This window comes from Symphalangus syndactylus, chromosome 7 (assembly GCF_028878055.3).
Source record: "Symphalangus syndactylus isolate Jambi chromosome 7, NHGRI_mSymSyn1-v2.1_pri, whole genome shotgun sequence".
NCBI classification, from domain to species: domain Eukaryota; kingdom Metazoa; phylum Chordata; class Mammalia; order Primates; family Hylobatidae; genus Symphalangus; species Symphalangus syndactylus.
The window spans coordinates 19,233,672-19,254,515 of NC_072429.2; the positions used below are offsets into that span (position 1 = coordinate 19,233,672).

At 38.0% G+C, this 20,844-nt stretch overlaps 1 protein-coding gene across 15 annotated transcripts in view; it reads right to left on the reverse strand.

The window, feature by feature from the left end:
• Positions 1 to 20,844, reverse strand: part of TENM2 (teneurin transmembrane protein 2) — a 1,678,453-nt gene that overhangs the window by 688,126 nt on the left and 969,483 nt on the right. For 4 of the 15 annotated variants that reach the window (XM_055285335.2, XM_055285332.2, XM_055285331.2 and 1 more), the window contains exon 1: positions 9,805 to 15,805. The exons of the other annotated variants lie outside the window; for them this stretch is intronic. In XM_055285335.2, coding sequence (XP_055141310.1) covers positions 9,805 to 9,850 — 46 coding nt within the window. In that variant the 5' untranslated portion in view covers positions 9,851 to 15,805. Of the gene's footprint in view, positions 1 to 9,804; positions 15,806 to 20,844 lie in introns of those variants that run through there. 15 annotated transcript variants of the gene reach the window in all.

The window sequence follows — 20,844 nt, forward strand, 5'->3', positions numbered from 1 at the left end:
TGGAATATCTACTGGGAATCTTGTGGTACTACAAACCTAAAGTTCTTCTAAATTCTCCATATGGTTATTCTCTAAAAATGTTTAGTAGCTTTTGTTTTGTTTTAAGGTACGTTTGGGGTGTGTGTGTGTGTACACATACTCATAATGCCTCCTCACAGCTCCATAGGCCCCCATCACCTCCTAATGTTTTATTTCTGACTATTCACCTTCAGGCACTTCTGCTGCAATACATGGTTTAGGATTTATCCTGGAGGAAACTGAACTAAGAATGCAATCCACGCTAGTCTAAGTAAACAAATATGGGAATAGCTTATTGATAGATTAGTTTCAAGTGTGAGCGATATTAATGTGTGCAAGGCATATTAAGTTCTAAACCAAGGCATGCGATCTCCACTTAAAAGATAATCATTTATCCCCGAATTCGAATGAAATCTGAATCCCTGCTGTGCTGTTTTTTCTTACATAAAATGGTGTGTAAGAGTCACGGACAACTCCACTATCAAATAGTTCATGGCTACATTATGTCATTTCCTACACTTTTTGTGCATGAATGTTCCAGAGAAAAACTTGGCGAACACGCTCAACTGTGCAGCAAGTGCTGGACTGTCAACTATTTTAGCTTAATATATAAAATAAATCACAATTTTCTAATATATTTTCCAACATCAGGAACACTTAGTTCATAAGAACAAATAAAATTGCAACGTATAAATGATGAAATGATTCATTTCTAAGAGTCAAGGGGACTGAATTGGCAGCTAAAAGAGAAATAGTGTTTTGGATGTAATAGTCAAGTGTTTAAAAACAAATTACCTTTTTGTTCTGGTAACATTTAAAAAAAAATCCTCAAAAAAGCTTCTGGAGAATCACAGCCTGTTATACTAAACCATAATAAAGTAATTACAGCTTGGTTTCTGTAAAGGTTCTTGCCATGTAAATGTTCATTTATCTGAAATTTGCTTAAAACAAATAGATTAGATTCATTTCAGGAACAAGACTGACATGACTTTTTTGTTAACACTGATTAATGATTTCAGTTCCTAATGTCATTAGTCGACTATCATCATTTCACCATTTGAAAAATGGTCTCCAGGATCTCTGGGTCTCATCTAGACATGAATTTTTGCCCATTTCTTATATTCTACTGACCTCTAGAGACTATATGTGTGTGTATATAAATCACATAGGATATGTGATTATAGGCACATAAAACATATACATCATAAATGCCATACAGATCAAGAATAAAATGATTTTTGTCACATAAGCCTATTTCATTTAAAAACATATGCTCAATTACGTATCTTTTCAAACAAAACATTATTTGTGCTTGTTTAATACTAAGCAGGTTGACAACACTTTCCCTCACGTTCTTTGCTTGATTGAATGCTGCATAGAACTCAGAGAAGAGTGAATATCAGACAAACTAATCCTATCTTTGGTCTGTGGCCTGCATCAATAGTAACTGGTAACAGAGAATTCAGAAACCTTAGCCTGGTTTTTCCATAAAGCCAGATTTATGTTTAGTTGGGACAAGATTACATTATATGAGCATCTTCTTCCCCCAAATTGTACCTGCCTATATTTATTTTCCAACTCTCCTCCTGATGAAGCAAGACATGTAAAATGTAGAGGTACCTAGTGTGGGCTCCAATGGCTTTGTAACGCTTGATTTTTTTTCTCTCTCTCTCAATGTTTTTGATTACTAAATATATCCACAACCAAAAATTCAACATGAAAATAATATCTAATTTCAGATTAGATCATAAACTCCTTAAGAATTGTGTCTTTTTCATTTTGGCATCCTTGGTACCTAGCACATTGTGCGTCAGATTGTGGGAAATTAATAACGTCAGCTGGAAAAAACACAACATTTTATCGGGAATGTACTCATACTGTATCTTATTAGGAATTCACCCATTTATTCTGTCTCTCTCTCTCTGGAAATAGATATAGATAAAGATATATGCACATACATATGTTCTCTATAACATATGTGTGTACACACATGTATATAAATGTAAACACATACGAATACTAAGAGGAATCCTCTACATACAGAACATGTGACTAGATTTTTCAATGATTTTTCTAACAGTTGTTTTATATTTCCAGTTTATGTACTATATTACTGCTTAAATTCTCATTTAAAATATGGGTTGAAAACTATTGTTCGTTATACTACATCATCAACTGCACCTGAACATTTAACAACTTCAAGTATGTTTCTTTCTAACAGACTCAGTTTTAATCTAGTGATAAAAGGATATTTTTTAAAGTACCACTGAGGCAATACTACTTTTTGCCTTTTAGCATATTGTGTCAATTATATTATATAGTATATATTTTATTGCTTATATTATGTTATATATTTAGAAACAGAAACAGCTTGTGAATTTGTATTAAGCACCTCAAACTGCTACCGATTATTAATAAATATGTTTGTTAAATAGAGGTGACAGAAGAGTACATTATTTGATGAGACACTGGTACAAAGTGCCAGATATAACCACAGGATTATGAAAGTGTCCAAGCCACAACTGATGTACCTGAATATGAGAGGAAATCAAGGTTTTCTTTTTTGGTTCCTGTTTTTTGATTTTTTGAGACAGGGTTTCGATCTGTTTCCCAGGCTGGAGTAGAACGGCACGATATCCGCTCACTACAACATCCGCCTCCTGGGTTCAAGCCATTCTGGTGCCTCAGCCTCCTGAGTACCTGGTATTACAAGTTTGCGCCACCACGCCCGGCTAATTGTTTATTTGTTGTAGAGATGAGATTTCACCATGTTGGCCAGGCTGGTCTCAATTCCTGGCCTCAAGCAATCCGCCCACCTCGCTCTCCCGAAGTGCTGGGATTATAGGCATGAGCAACCAAGTCCAGCCTCAAGTTTTGATTCTGTAGTAATATTCAGTAGACAGAAATCTGCTCCCTGTTCTGCAGACTTGGAAGGTGGTCTGGTGTCTCCTGTCCTATTCTGCAGTAACAGCGTTTCCGGCAAGGCCAGCTCCACTTCCTATTCTTTCACCATTTCAGCCTACTTGTATCTAAGAGGCTTTCAGTGTGTGGGTCAAATCCTAAAAATAAATAACTTATCAAGGACTGATTGGCACCCAGTTAATGACTAAAATGAGAATGGTGGAGAATAACTAACTGGGGTTTGGGTAGGAATAGCTTACTTTTGTACTTAATCCTAGATGAACATGCTAATCAGAACCCTGATCTACTGCAGAAGGTGTACTTGCTTTGATCTGTGTGGTCTTGTAGTAAAATTCCAGCTAGGTCCGATTCCCAACTAGCTAATTAAGAATGGTGGCTGATCTGGTGAGAGGGGAGAGGAATGTTATAGCCAATACACTGAAAGCACTATTTGGCATCATCAGTTTACTTTTCTGCTCCTTAAACAGGTGGTAAGATATTGACATATATGCAGCTACAGTAAACCATCATTTGTAAATAGAAAGATGTCCCCCCAAATTTAAATTTATCCAGCCTACTTTAGTGAATAGTTACAAAAACCAGATTTTTCTACATAATTCCCTCTTCTGAATGATAATTCCCTAGTTCGGATTTTGCTGCTCAAATTTGCCCTTGCATAGCATTAGCAGAGGTGCCAATGATGAGAGAAATGATTCACATCAGGTAGTTAGGAAAAAGACAGGGGAGTCAAGGAAGAAATCTGGATAATCCCCATGCTGGAAATTCAAGCCCTGGATAATCAGGACCGTACTCTATAGGCAATTATGATTCTGTCCAGTTAAGAGAAATTTGTAATCCATTCAGTTTCAAGCCTATAAAGGCACATTTCTCAAAAACTTGTATTTTGGCCTCCGACGGCTTAAAAAGTTCTCTTTACTAGATTGTCTCCAATTACAGAAATCCTTCCCAAGTACAAGGCTGCAGAAGTATATTAAACCTGCAGGTTATCATGTAGCTGGCTGTTTTACAGAGCTTTACAGCACACGCGATCGTGATGCATGATGTAATATGACTGAAGCAACTCACCACAATCTAATGCTATTTATTCAGGTCACAAGTGTTGTCTTATGTATGGGGGCAGAGAGGAAAACTGTCTTTGACCAGCAGGCTTGGAATAGTAAGCAAAGGGAGGTACAGATAAATTTATACTAACTTTAAGAATTCTCTGCACTCACACACACAAAGATTAGAGCTACTGTGGATTTCAATAAATCTCTGGCTTGCCCAGCAATAATAAAGGAACTGCAGTGACCACAGATCTGTGAATCAGGACAACGCTTGGCTACGACTGTTGGACTGTCAGAAGAACTGAAGTCAATGATAAGAAGGTAGCTCTGGTGCAAGCTGCAACTTTGGAACTGCATCAAAATGTTGTTGGTGCCTAACAAATAACAGATAATAATGATATGATTGTAAATTTCTATTATACTAAGACACATATCTCCAGTGAATACAAAAATGTGTATATTATGGATTTGTGAGTGCTGATTTTTGCAGGGCTTTTAGAACTCTCTGCAAACACACAGTAGCAAAACAGTCAAATGAGGCAGGCTGGAGGAAACAGAAAAGAAAATCCACCTACATTCAAGGTACGAGACAATAATTTCTAAGCCTTTGGGATCTATTTTTTTCCTTGCATTGTAATGCAGTCAAGTGTATGAGTGATGCCTTTTGTGTTTGATAATGTCAAGTGTGAATGTCATGGGCAGCCCCCCATCTCTGATAGTATTAAAATGGTGGGAAGATGAAAAGCTTGGAAAAGTAAATGGAACAAATTAAATTAAAGTGGTTGGAGGACAAGGAAAGTCACTCATCTACAGTTTGGTTTTGAGGTGATGTTGGTGACCGTGTCCACCTGAATAGGCTGGTAAAATCCGTGTTATGGAGGAAAAGCATGACACTCTACTTACTTAATTGTATTAATAATAATTTTTGATCCTTCTCATTGTGAACTCTGTTGAAGAGAAAACAGCTTGTATGTTTATGTATAAACGTGCATTATATAGTTAGAGTAGTCTCCACAGCTGAGCTTGTCAGTCAAATACACTAGACGTCAAAGAGTTCAAGGTAAGTTAGTCAAGGTTTATAGAAAGTAACTGACAACACAGGCAATTCAGAGAGGCAATTAATTCTAATAAATAAAGTATATATGTTTTTAGAGAGATGAAAACCCTCAAAGATCATAAAAATCCATCCTAATCAATGTCAAGAAACCAGAGATGAACATGACACTAATTGATTATACTGAAATAGCATGGAGAGAACATCACACCTTCTAAACCACGGGTCTGATCTCCAATGAATGGTGAAGGTTTTTCTTATGAAAACATGAAAACAAATGCATATACACAAAATCCCTGTCTAATGAGGGCATGACATCTGCAGTACAAACAAGAAATTGCAATAATTATAATACGAAGGTATTTCTCGTAGCCAGTCTCCCTTCCCCAGCGTTTCTCAACCTTACTGCTGAAGTCTAGGCTAATGCAACAGATTATTCACAGGCTTCCAGCCTCTGGACTAGGAGTTCTCAACAGCATTGCTACAAGGGAAAGATATAGGCTACTGGTAGCAATACCTCCGTAAGGCTGCAATTTGACAGAAGAATAGATGCCCTGTAGACAGATGTTTCAGAATTTCCTGGGAAGGGTGTGTTGTATGGTGGGACCCCATATTCCAGTACTTCCCTGTCCACATCCAAAGCCTCAACTCCCCTAAAGCTGCCAGATCACCCCTCTCCAGTGGCTATCAAATACCTTGGCTTGCCGTTCAAGACCCTCCATCATACTAGCATCAGTTGTTCCCTTTTGGCATGTGCCCCCTGTGCCCACTCTGATTTTGCGGATGGGGATTATTTTGTGTTTTCACATTCCACTCCTAATTCAAAGACAGGCTCCTCAGGGTCCTCTCAACCTGCAGCGACCTTTTCTCCCCTGCTCTCTTAAGGGAGGGAGTTAAGACCTGGCACTTTTAGTCCAGTGAGCTGTTTGGCTCATATTTTGCATCTTCATCAGATTCTCAGTGAGTGGAGAGACATCTCTTGTTGTTGTTAGGGGTGCAATTTGGCACACTTAGCTCATGGTACTTTGAATATAGTCAGCGCTTGATAGCTACTATTAAAAAAAAAAAAGAGAACAAGAGGCAAACAACAAACAAACTTTACTAGAAAGTAGAATCTCCCATCAAGTTGTGTAGCTTTCCTTATTTAAAGACAGAAGAAGAAAAAAACCACTATGGGTCAAGTACAAAAAAAATGTATTTGAATCAAATAAAGATAAAAAATTGGGAACATCCTTAGCCCAGTGGACTTAGAGCATTAATTACAAAATAGAAGTAGCTGACACTTATGCCTTCTAAATATAAGCTTTTTCCTCCCAGAAGAGAGAAATAAATAGGTGTTAAATCAAAACATCCTGTGGAGCATTTCACACCTTAGGAAGGAAAACTGACAAAGAAGTGATTCAATGCCAAAGAAGAATCCAGCAGCAAAGAACTAGGTCTGCTTAAGGTAAGAAAACCGAAAGCCCTCCAACATAGGTTACACCCTTGTCCTGTCTGCAAGTGCTTTTGTAATACCCTACGTCCCCCTCTCATTGGAAGAAATATATACACTTCCCTTTCGCTATTGAAATCAGTTAATTGATCGTTTCCAAAAATAAATACTCCCATAGATAGAGGTCATTGGTCCTGAAATTGCATCAGTTCGTGTCTGGGTACGAGATTCCTGGGCTCCTCTGGGACGTCTTTGTCATTTTATCACAGTGATTACAAGCAGAGTAGTTCCAGCGTGGGTCCCCTCAGTTTCTAGTGCTTATGTTTGCTCTCTGCGTTCCTATTTTCTCCATCAAGCCTTACAGATTTTGCTTTGGAAATCTGGCACTTAATATCCAATGTTAATTACATTTCCTATTCTGAGGAAAATCCTATTGGGCTAATTTTTCAAAATCATATAATGAAAGAACTTCAGTGACAAATCATGTAGGTTTTCGATTGTTTTTTACGGGTAGATCTATTAAGCACTTAATATTCAGTGCGAAAACAGTCTCAGAGCGATGAAATTCTATTACTTTAGAGGTTGCATGCTTTTAATTTCTTAATATTTCATTACATGTTGGCAACTGGTGCATATTTTTATAATGCGTTTGATCATTACTCTTCTCAGGGTATTCTATTTCAGTTCTTCCTCTGACATCATATTTGCATGTTAAAGGGTTTTAGCATTCAGGGATGAAATGTTCTGAATAGTAATGTGCAGTTAAGTTGATTTTTTAAAAACGGAAAACAGCAAACAGACATTATATATAGGGACTAAAGAGAACAATCTCACAATTTTAAAATCGAACTCGTTTTAATAGCTTTCTATAGAACATCATAAACGGTAATGATTCAATATAATTCATTAATTAGCAAATTATGCAAAATGCTATCAGCAGAGTTTGGGGAGAAGAATCTTCTTCCCCGGCTTTTATAAGTCTACTGCATTTCTTTTTTCCTGTAAAAAAAAAAAAAAAATGCTCTTTTCTTTGCTCTCCAGCAACATCTACTGGAAAATTCAGAAAAATGCTATTTATATGAATCAAATAGTTTGAGTAAGGATAGCTTTGATTACCATCTGCCTAAAAAGTACATGCTGAACCACAATCCAGTTTACAGTGAAATTATTTCTGCTTTAGTTCCATTTTGTTCTCTAAGAAAAGGATACTTGTTTGGTGAGGCAAAGAGCCAAGTCGCAACTTCAAATTTATCATTGCCTCACCTGGAAGAAGTCATTTTCATAAATAAAAGCAAAGCGTATATGATACAGACAACATATTTCTCTTGGCCCATCCTTTCAACACTTGCCACTTATTTGAGAAATAATCACCATTATCAGCAGTAGAATAACAGCTTTCAATAGTTAGGTATAGCTGGAGTCAGAGAAAAATTTCACGCAAGAAAAAACGATGTAGAAAAAAACGAGATTGAATTTGAGAAAAGCTACTTCAAGATTCTGCAAAGTTTCTCAAGTTGAAAAAAAATTACATGTGACGTGATTTTAAAAACTCACTATGCTACCACCAGCACGATTACATCAAACATTCGACAGCAGTGTCTTTTTCTCTTGTCTACATCTTTTCCTATTCTTTTAACCATGAGGAAAAATTAAGTTTCCCCAACCTGTATCAGGGGCTTCCCAGGGAACTTCCACCGGAGATTATCTCTGGATGATGAAGTATGATCAGACCCATAGTCCATTTGGTCTCCACTCCCCACTACTCAGCAGTTTCTGATGTCCTCATAAAATCGGATTCATAGGCTGCACCCACAAGATGCCATTAGATGGTCTGGCAAACACGAGATACGCCAGGGTATGATATTGAGGAGCAAGTCTGATTTGGAAACTTGGGAAGAAAAAATCTTATCTCCAGACAAATACATAAAATATCCTCCCTTCCGTGGCCGCTGAAATCAACAATGCCATAGTAGTGCCGTTCTTTCTAGGACCAAACCTGGTACAGGCACTGAAGTCACCCTTGTATATATCATTCCAGAGGAGCATTCTTTTAACTGAATTTTGTACTTTGAATATTCAGATTTTCTCATAAAAACATTTAAAAATGAATTTTAAACATTCTATGCTATCTTTTAGGTAAAAATCTTAGATATAATCTGGATTTCTGTTATCCTTAATTAGAAACTTGGCTAATTAGAGGTGGGCTTGGTTTTTTTTTTTTTTTTTTGCTTTCTCAAATCTCAGTTTATTCATGTCAGCAATACATTTTAGCAGCAGAAGCAATGAACACAGAATCAACAAAGACTGAGGTTAAAAACACATAATCAAAACTTTAAAACAAAAGAAGTAGCAACAAAAATCAAGTGCTGGGAGATCAGCATGTATTGCATTTTGTGTTTGTTCAATGTTAAAATAGATATGAGCCTTTTAAGCTTCACCCCAAAGCTCTTTAAAGGAGAAATGCCATCAAATATAATCCACAACTCTCGTTCATAGCACACAAAAGGGACATATTTCTAAAAGCTACCTACAGTGAAAATCCATATGTATTCCACATTTAGGATCCTGATGCAAAGTTCCGACTCGAGACTGGTAATCAGCCCCTCCATTATTGAACCGCTTGGAATCCAGAAAGGTTTATCAAACAGCACCTCCAGAGTTAACTCCCGTTTCCAACTGTCATAATTCAGTTTTCCTAATTATTTACCAGATCCCTTTCTACAACATGCCCTAACCTGATGTTTTAACTTCATATTTCATTTGGGACAACACTTAATCTCCATTTATGAAACATCAACCTGACACAGGTTAAGGAGATATAAGAAGCGCTTCACCCACAAGATCCAAGCCAAACAAACCCCACTAGCTCGACTTAAATAAACTCTACCCTTGCTTAAACCTCCAGTGAAAAATTATTATAACACATCAGAAGTTCAGTTAGAAGAAAAATTTCAAATGCCAGCTGTCTCCTAGGGTTTAAGTCCCGGAGTTCAAAAGCAGTATCAATTGGATTATTTTCCTTTCCGTTAGCTGTTTAGAATTTAACGTAATGCAAAGTGCTATTCTGATCAAAATCATCTTTCTCATCTCTCTCCTTAAATAAAACGGAGGAGAAATCATTCAGTATAAATGCATTTACTATACAAATCTATTTTCAATTGAATTTGCTGCATGCTCTAATTCATCAAAATTAATACAGGTACTTTCTATGTTAAACAAAAGGAAGCCGACTGAAAAATCGGCTTCTGCTGCGGATGCCTTTCTCAATTACAAAACGGTGAAAACAGAGATTTAACTAAGCCACTCGGTCAAACCCTCCGATCGGCGCTTACCTGCCTCAGCTGAAGGCTTCCTTCCCTTGTTAGCAGCGTGCAGCATCTCTAGCTCGCTCCAATCCTTACCACCGGTCTCAAATTACACTGCTAAGTCCACCCCCCGCCTTTTTTTCTTTCTTTTTTTTTCTTTTCTTTTTTTTTTTTTTTTCCAGCAAGAAAATGCTTATTGAAAGTGATTAGTTTTTGTTGTCCCTTTTAAGTCCCTCCTGCGGGAAGGAACAGGGGAGCAATGTGACGCCACCTTTTAATCTTTTGTAAGAGTGAAAAGGCAGAAAAGGAACGCTCGATCAAACTGAGCTGCATACATGCCTAAAACTCGCAGGAGAGGCTGCTGCTGCCTGGCGAAAGCACCGCTAGGCTTGAGTGTAAGAACAGAGAAGAGAGGAGAGTCAATGAATTGTGACAACGTATGTGCATCAAAGGCAGGAGGAGAGAGAGAACAATGAGCGAGGGAAAGACAGCGAGGAGAGAGGGAGAGAAGCAGAGAGAGAGAGAGGGGGAGAGAGAGAGACAGAGAACATCAAGAAAAGATAGAGCGGGTTTCAGGCAAAGGATTCTCAGAATAAAGCCACAGTGCAGTGTCTGGCAGCTTCTGTTTTTATCTCAGCGAGCATGATACACTGCCTCTCTCATTTAGAAACACATTCGTGTATCTCCCAGGTTTGAAAACTGAGATAATCGCAGTGTGTCTCTGGTTTTGTCTGATTGGCATTTAACTGTGTGGTGTACCTGTGATTTTTTAGCATGCATTTATGTGCAATTTATTTCGCGTATTTATTTATGTAGGCAAAAATGAAAGCTGCTAATTTCTACGGCAATTTGCAATGTAGTTTTACTGGCAGATGGAACTCTACTTATCATAACTGCTGACAAACTGCCATGGGTAAACAAAAGAAGAAACAAATGCTTCGTCTTGATAATTGTCTTAAAGAAAAAAAAAAGAGCCCACACCAAAATATTAGCACTACAAAACCTGTGTTTCCTAGTTCAAGTTTAAACGGTGTTTCTCTTCATTAGTTTTCATTAATAAAGGCAAAATAAAAGGGAGGGCATGGTGTCTGAAGGAAAGGTATTGGAAAAGAAGCTATTAGGAAAGTGAAAAACCCAAATTATTTCTGGTTTCCCTCCAAATGTGACAACAGGATTGCTTTCTTGAGTCCTGGAACAGAGTTTTTGAGTCACTATCGCTACAGACTTTTACTGCATCCTTCTCCCTTCCTGTACCATTTTAAAGTAGGTTCCATTTTTAACACCAAGTCGAAAAGAAATGATTTCCCAATCCAAATTCTTTCAAATGGTGTGTCACCAGCTTTGTTCCATTTCTACTCATCTCCCACCACATGGGGGCTAGGATTACACAGTTAAATTCCCTAAGTGACCTCTTTTATAAGAATGTAAATTGCTGGTTCCAAGGTCAACTATTTGGTATAAGTCATTGGTGAAAGTGACTGCTTACCTTTCATGGTAAGCAGAGCTAAAACAGTAGTAAGTGAACAGGAAGGAGATGCCCAAGCTTTTGACTGGCCATCTCTTCGAAATTAAGCAACTCCAATATCTCAAAGTAAATTCTATGTGCCCTACTTATAACAATGATCATTTTAGAAACATAACAAATAGAAAAACCCAAGTACACAACCATTTCAACTATCTTATGTCCCAACAACATATCCCTGGACCCTAGGCATCTTGTCATTTGGAATTCCTATGTAAGCCACCAGATATAGAATGAGAAATGGTCCAAGGAGAATAACACTCTCTTCCCCCACACTGGCCACATTGCTGTGCCCAAAGAGGGATTGCTTAATCTTGTGAAACTCGAAGTGTCATACTCTTCATGGTTTGCCAACAGGAGGGTATGTTTTTCCCTTGGGCCCAAATAAAGAAGTAACCCCTACCTCCACCCTAATGTGCTTAGGATGAAACTCTACTTATCATTAAGGCAGAGCAGAGAATGGAGAACACACAGGGGCTGAACAGAAGGCAGCTGGCCAGAGAACAGAGAGTGCTCAGATGTAGAAGGGAAAAGGGAGCTGCAAGGCCTGGCTAGCAGGGAGGGAAGTGGTGACTGGCAAATCCGGAAATCTCTGCGGACATTTTGCAGCGTGTATTGGAAGCAGCCTCCTTTAAATGACATTATTGACACAGGTTCTATAGTTAAAATTTACTTTATACAAGGGAATAAATGGGCTGAGAATTTTCCGCCAACAAAAATAAAGACCCAGTTACAAGGATGCAACTATTTCAGCACGCAACTATTTCAGCACAATAAAAACAGGGGAAGGGGCCCGAGGTTTATTGAACAGGATCTGCAAAACATTGTCAATGAAAGATAAAAAGAAATCTCCAAAGCAGACAAAAAGAGAGATTTTTTTAAAGCTACAAATGGCTATCAGTGCTGTTGTTTATTTTTACTGCCTCCTTAGTGAGGAGGTGGGTTCCCTGAGTGGATATCATTTGTAGTGAAGTGGATATATATGATTTAAGATACCTTGATTGGGATGGGGGGCTAGGTGATTATACTGGGGTGACCAAGTCACATTAATATTTCTTACTGGAATGTAACTTTTATGTGACTTATTTCTCTGTGGGAGAGCTTTACATTCCTATGCTTATATGACAGCATATGATACGGTAGTTAAGTGCTCAGTTTTTGGAACCAGGTTACCCTGCCTAAAGACTGAATCCCAGCTCCACTACCTACTGCTGTGTGACCTTGACTGAGTTATTTCGTCTCACTGTGGGGCTGTGTCCTCATCTTCAGATGGGTATAAGGCTACCTGCCTCATGGGTTGTCATTAAGAATAAATGATGCCTGTGCCGTGGTAGGTCCCGCTCCCAGCACATAGCAAGTGCATCAGTAAATGTGAAATTTCTATTGTTAGGAAACCCACTCAACAGCTTTTTAAAATTTTTAAAATGGATAACATGGACAATATTTCATCACCTCAAAATGGATGACTCATAAAGACTTCTTTCCACTCTGACCTTCTTTACAAGCTACAGTTCTTCAGACTCCCCTCTGGGTTTTTCCACTTGGATAATATACTTAAAACTCAGCAAGTTCTACCACTCAACTCATGAACTCACCCTCGAAGCAAGCCCTTTCTCCGAATCTCCTCACCAGTGGAAAATGTAAAAATCCTTCGATCCATTCAGGGCTCAGTTCCTCCCCCACCACCATCATTCAATTACCAATAACTTAAATACCAACCCCATATCTCTTAAAGTTACTGTTTTCAGACCTCTGACATTTCTTGATTTGTGTGTTTTGCCTGGACTGTTGCAATAATTCTTTAATGCAGCACTTCTTTAGGCTGTTTTATTTGTGCTGAAACACGTGAAGGGTGGTGAAATGCAGCACCCATTCCAGGGGGCATTCCTAGGGTTCTGGCAAAGACTGCACCAGAGATCGCAACACCGCCTTTCCCCTTCTCAAGAATGCACTTGGAATCTGAATGAAAGGAGAATGACATTATTCTGCGTATGACCTTGACTCTGCCCTAATGTATAAACCAGCTGATGTTTGGCAAACTAATACTTTTCTATCAGTGCCTTGTTCGTTGTGACTCTTCTCCCAACTGTCGTGACACAGCTATTGAAAACAGCCGTTTTAAGAGGTTTTTTTTTTTGTTCTCCAATTCATCCTTCTCAAGCCAGAATAACCTTCTTAAAATGCCACTCTGAATGACATCCATTCCCAATAGTTATTGATTGGTCAATTGAAAGTCCGTTTTATTTCATTATCTTATGTATCGGCTTGCAAATCATCTAAGGTTCACAATTCCCTAGAGAATCAAGGGCAGATTTGTTTGCCTCAACTTCAATCGCCTCTGTGGTTTGACACCAACCTATCCATGTAAACACTGGTTCTATCCCTACTGCACAAGAGCTTACTGTACACCCAGCCTGATGCATATGCCTCCCTTTCAGATCCTCAAGTACATTATTCGTTCTCTTTAGAATGGCCTCTTCTCTTTTATATCAACATATTTAACTCCAATCTTTTATCAGAGACCAGGACAGGTTACATGTCCTCCCCAAGGATATCCTTGACTTTCTTGGTTTACACTGATGAAACTGTTAATTCCCACAGCTATCACAGTGCTCTGGGATGTAGCATAATTAGGAGCTGGGCTTTGGGGTTAGTCCTAAGTCCAAATCCCCCCTGAAATTTGTTTCCTAATTGTGAAACATGGGTCAAATGCTTTTACTCTCTAAACCCTGCTCTCCTCATCTGTAAAATATTGTGAGAACTTAATAGCTAATCCATGTAAAGCTAGTACCATAATAGCTAGTATATAGCTAACATCTACACAATAATGAAATCGTTCATAGTAATGGGAATGCTTCTTAAATGACAGGGACTTATCATTGCCTCTAATTTCCAACCTTGCAACAATTCACCAAATGGCTGTTACTAGAACCATTTTACAGACAACAAAACCGAGATTTAGCAAAATTAACTTACCCGATGTCACACAAGGAGCAAATGGCAAAGCCAGGATATTAACCCTTGTCTTTCTACCTTCTAGTTATTTTTATCCATATCAGGCATTCAGACTTAGCTTATGCCATACTGGTTTACCATTACTTGGCTTTTCTGGTTTGTGCCCTGTTCTTCCATATATATTTAAATTAAATGAGAACAATATTCACATTTTAAACACTTTGCATCTTTAGTACCTCCCACAAATCTGTCTCGGTAAATATTTGTTGGGTGTTTGATCATCTATGCTCATGGGGATTAAGTTTTTAACCACATTTAAATTCAGCGACACTTTTTTTGGGGAAATGTTTTCATCACGTTTTCCACGAAAATCATCAAAATTATATAAAATAATATAAAAGACAAACATTACATATGAATGATGTAGCTATGGCTGCAGAGATAGAAACAAATGCAGTTCTCTGCAAAAAAAAAAAAAAAAAAAAAAAAAAAAGCTGTGGGAAGGTGATACTCATTGATTTGGGTCCTCATACTTGGCATTTACATTCTGCTTGAAGATGGGCCCCTCAGGCCACCCATTCCATGCATGGAAAAGGAAAAGTTATTAGCTGATAGTCATCCTTTTAAGGTTACACGGAAAGACAGAAATAACCACACAAATACCCACAGCGTTTAATCACCTTTAATTCTTTCTTTTTAAGTAAATGCATTAATTATGTTCTCTTTTATTTTCTCTCTGGCTAAGTCTAAATAATACTAAAACAATCTGGAACAACATAAAAAATTCCATCAACCTATATGATGTTTTTCTGTGTACATGGTGATGAACAATATTGTTGAATTTTCAAAAAGTTGAATAAATGCTTTTATTTGAAATATATATTTATATACATACATGCACACACACCATGGTCTCTGCCTGTCTGTGCACAAATGAAAAGCAATAGAACTAACATAAGGAACTGCCTGTGCTCCCCATATTAGGATAATCAATGGTGTCACACACTTACTGTCTTGAAATATTTGCATAAACTTCATGAAGTAAGCGTATTTTTATTGTTGTTGTTGTTGTTCACTGCTATATTCCTAGCAGCTAGACCAGTGCCTAACACATTGTGAGTGGTCAGTATATATGGGTCCGATACATGAATGAGCCATTCAATTTCGCCTTCATTCATCTATTTCTAGCAGTGTTTTAAAATTTGGTCTATACACCTCCAAACACATTTTGTACCCTGCTATCTCCCTATGTTTTCCTTTTGCATGGAATGATTTGTTAAATGTATGCTATCCTTTGTTCAAAATAAGATATTTCTCCATCCAAAAATATTTTTTCTACATTTTATTAGCTCAGAGTAAATGCTCTTTTCTCCCATTTCTAAGCACCCATTGCTGAGAACATTTTAATACATATAATTTTCCCATTCATCCTGTCCTGCCTTTGGATATCTCATACTATTGGTGAACTGTTATTCTTCTAATATTACTAGATCTTTTTTATTCGGTTTATATCTTACTTCATCACATAGATTTTAAGTATACTGAAGGTTACATGAGCAAATTTTTTTTTTGTATAATATTTATTGCTATTCCTTTGAGTACTACCTTATAACTAGAATGCACTTATTAAAAAAGACATGTTGATTTGGCGGGCATGCAATTCTGATGGGCATGCAATTCTGTCATTCAGAAATTATGTGAAAGAGCTTATAATACAGTCCCTGGCCTTTTAAAAACTGTTGTTAAAACACAGCTAGTATAATGTAAAAGTGCATAATTTATTTGTAGCATTTTTACCCCTGAGGTTGTATGAAAAGCCATTTATTTACTTTGTTATGTATTTTTGTATGTGTGCACATGCTGTGCATCAACCAGTGTTCAAGTTGGTGTCAAAATTCTCATCCTAACAAATTGAGATTCTTGTGGTAGGAAGAATTAACAACTGCCCTCTGGAAGAATATCGTTTTCCCCAAATCATTTATACATTAGTTGGAAGTCAGTTTATGTTGACCCATGGGCAGCTAATCCTCAGAGAGAGAGTTCTCAATTCTATAGGGTCTCTTCTAGGAGGTCATTTCAGGCCCAACTATACATCTCTCTCTTCTACGAGGTTTGTTTTTCCTTAGGGTGAATATGATATGAAAGAACATTGTGGAAGAAACCTCATCTTAATAAGCCTTTTACCTTGGACAAAAGGAGTTTTCTTAAGAAAGATTTTTCACCCTCATAATGCTTCCTTCTTGATTCACTAAAGATTCATGCTCCTGAAATTGCCTATATATTGTTTCCAAAAAGAAAAAGAAATTCCCCAAAATAAGAAAAGAGCATAACCTTTGAAGTTTCAAAAAAGTCCTTAATGCATGTTTCTTATTTGTAAAGATGAGATAATTCGGGTCGATTTTTATATCCGTTTCCAAAAATGCAATGAGTATATAATGTGATCGAAGGTTTGTGATATAGTTTTCTGAAATTAGTTTATTGGCTATTATATCAGATCTTATTTAGCCAATTAAAACAAATTATTTTGCTTATAAAATTGCTCACATTAATTACCATGTTCTGGCATTTTGGTTTTTGTCTGCTGAACGGAAGTCTGTCTTGTCTGTTTTCCATTTCTGTTTTGCATAGTAATTGGAACAACCCCTTAAGTGAAAACCAAAGTAGCGGAGCCACCTTATCATAGAGTAAAAATGGAAAGCAAATCAAGAGAGAACCTCAAATCTCTGCTTCCCATGGTGGACCGAATAGAGTTGGCCTCAATGAAACTCTAAGTAAGAATTTACGTTCCTCTCCATTGAGTTGAATACAGGCTTAGGTGGACTATTTGGTTCTTGTTACTGATGTTTCTCAATATGGAACGTTTGAAAGCATCCAACCAGAAGTTGCACAATGATCACAGCCTTGAACGTATTCATCAGAAAAACGCATTCACTGCTACAGGTTTTATTTTTACAGGAACCAGTGTGCTGCACTGTTTGCGAGTTTCTTCAGTGCTCTTACCCATGACAATCACAAAAGCAATTCACAACCTTACTTATCAGATAGTTCTGTTTTACAATAATCTGGTTGCTATTTGTAAAACCCAGGATAAAACAGTGCAATTTCTGATGCTGAATATCAGAAAAGCTCTGGAAGCTGCTAGGAAGAGATATGCACTAAAATATGTAATGTGATGGAATTACAACAAACAGACAGTCTGGAGGGTGTACACTCTAGTGCATCTCAGAGTACGAGACATCTAATGGCGCTACTTTTAAGATTTGCAAAGCAATTCTGCATTTAAACAGCTCCCTTCCACTCACAGTTTTTCTTAGCTCCCCTATTTAACTCTTTCTTTAAAAAAAGAAAGAGAACTCTCTCAAAAAGAATGATCGACCAAAACAATCGCCAGTGAATAACTGTTTCCAGAACAAAATGAAAGTAGGGATCTCAATGAGATCATTTATTTCATGAGCTAGTTCCTAAATCTCTAGATGTACCATAAAAGCAAAAACATCTTTCTGATGAGAATTTAACTCACACAAAAATGTGGTGATTTTAACAGCTGACAAATCCCCTATAATAAGGGGCTTAAACAACAATAACAAACAAACCACTTTTCCAGTGATTAGTCTGTGCAGATGTCAAAGAAAAGTGCCATACACTCCCTTAAAGAATATAGACGCCAGTTAAATCTTTTTGGGTGTTTTCATGACCATATATTAGTGTGAGAGCAAAATGGGAATAACATACACCACTGAGAGGCAGTATAGTGCAATAGATAAAGGGACTGAATTTCAATCCCTGATCTGTCACCATCTCAGCACATAGCATTAGCTACATCACTTTACCGCTATCTACCTCAACTTCTCCGTCTATGAAATGGGACCAGTATCTCCAAGTTTCTGATAATAAGATAAACAAAAAACATTAGCATATTTATAAAGGCAGATACCCCTGTCATTTCTTTGTGCAGTTAAATTCTACCAAAGCTAAATCTACTCTAAGAGGAAAAAGAACTGCATTCTGGAAGCTAAATGTTGTTCCGGAAGCTGCTGGGGCACCAATTAATAGAGTGATGTAATAAACCACTCAATAATCCTGCACTGGCTGAAAGAATTAATGCAGCTCACCTCTGTTGCTGTGAGTGCAATACCATGTACTCAGAGGGTGCTCGATAAATATTAGCTGATGATGATATTGATAGGGTGCCATGTAGTCGACGGCACTAAGTGAATTGCTAAGTTTACAATTGTACAGAAAACTCATTGAATAATTATTGGCAATAAAAGAAACCTATCCCTGACCTCACTTACTTCATTATGACATCATCTCATGCATAATAAGACCATCACCAATCCCTGGAAGCTTAATAGCCTTGTCCTACTGACTTGAGACAATAAAAATAAGGTCATCCTGTAAAACATATTTAGAATTTGGGCACTTCTTAAAACTTTTATTGTTAGCACTCTGTTGCAGTCTATCATCATTTCTTTTCCGGATTTTGTAGCGCCTCCCAATTGCTTTCCACGATTTCCACTTTAGGCCCCTGTGGCAGTTCCTTACGCTGGGGATTCCTAACGTATCTTACCTTTGTGTATTCACAGTCTTGTACAGTTCTCTCTCACACTGACTCTGGGATTGGCCATGACTTGCTTTGGCCAATAGGCCATTAACAAACATGATGCAAGAAAAGGCACAAGAAGTTCTTGAGCATAGGGGCTTGCCCTGCTGGAAGAATGCCATCACCATGAAAGAAAGCCTTTTCTGGCCTCCTAGAAGATGAAAAACCAAGTGGAGGGAAAGGCTCAAATATTTCATGCAGTCCAGCCCCCATGAAATCCACCAGCTGGATGAAACTGTACAAGTGAGTACAGGCAAGTCCCCCAAAAGAACTGCCTGTTGGACACACCAGAATGTGAGAAACAATCATTTCCTCTTGTTTCAGTCTGCCAAGTTCTGCTGCATTTGTTATCTAGTAACAAATTACTGATACATCCCCTGCTGATTATTTCCAACTCTGCTAATCAGAGTGATTCTTTTTACAATGTAAGCCAGATAATCTTACTCCTCCTCAAAGCCACCAATGAGCTCCTTATCTCAGAGGAGCCCAAGTCTTCCTAAAGACTTGACTTTCTAAAGACTTGACATGCTCTGCCCTTCCCTCAACTTATCTCATGTCAGCTCCACTAATCTCTCCCTTACTTTTCTCTTTTCAGCTGCATAGGCCTCTACCTCGAAGGTTCTTCTTCATGAACATGGATTATTACTCTCACACTCTGTTTGGGTGTTTCCTCCAAAATCATTTTTTCTCAGCAGGGCTTGCCCTGATCAAACTGCATCAGCTCCTTGCCTCCAATTCTCCATCCTCCCTTTCTGCTCCTTTCCATTGCACTTAAGACTTCTAAATCACTATATGGTTTACTTATTTTGGTCACCGTCTGACTCACTTTCTCAGAATGTAAGCTTCAAGAGGGTAAGAAGTTGTCTTTTTGGTCCTGACACTTAGAACGATGGCTGATATACAGGATAGACTTAGTAAGTACAGTCGTGCACCAGTTAGCCATGGGGATACATTCTGAGACATGCATCCCTGGGCGATTTTGTCATTGTGCAAACATCATAGAGTGCACTTACACAAACCTAGATGGTAAACCCTACTTCACACCTAAGCTGTACGGCATAGCCTGTTGCTACCAGGCTTCAAACTGGTACAGCATGTTACTGTCCTGAATACTGTAGGCAATTAAAACACAATGATAAGTATTTTAATATCTTAACACATCTAACCATAGAAAAAGTACAGTAAAAATACTGTATAGAAGATAAAAACGGTTACACTATATAGGGCAGTTCTATTATAATCTTATGGGACCACTGTTGTATATGAGGTCTGTCCTTGACTGAAATGCTGTTATTTGGTGCCTCACTGTATTTGCTAAATTATAAAATTAATCCTTCTGGTTAGGGTGCCCAGGGCTACAGATTGGGTTCTATATTTAATGGCAATGCTGAGATTGGGTAGACTCTGTAAGGACACGCAGTTGGTGCAACTTACAAAGATTTACGAGACATCACTTGGCAGAACACAGAAGTAGCCTTGTGGTCAAGGAGAAGAGAAGGTCAAGAAGGTTCTTTGGGAAGTATTTCATCAGGTCTTTTCACAGGTGGTGACAACCACAATCAAAAGCAAAAAGAGGCGAGTACTCACCAGAATAGCCACCATGGAAAGGCTAAGGAGGAACCCAAGGGAAGAAAGGAGACTCTCCAAGCCTGCTTGAATTTAAAAGGCAAGCGGCACAGGGAGAAAGATGCCTCCAAAGGGTAAATCTGATCTTTTTGTGGAAGGCAAAGTTTGTGATGTGCTTGCACCTTTTTCAGGAAAAGCCTAAAAATAAAGCCAAATATATCTGAGGCTTGGTCTTTTCGTGCTGATATCACAGTTGAGGATGCACACTGAGCCAACATTGCTACAGTACCTAGGCATGTGCCCAGGGATGTGACACACTGGCATTTAGGCTCCATAAACATGTAGATCACAAGTCGTAGGCTTGCTTTTTCTTTTTCTTTTTTTGAGACAGAATTTCGCTCTTGTCTCCCAGCCTGGAGTG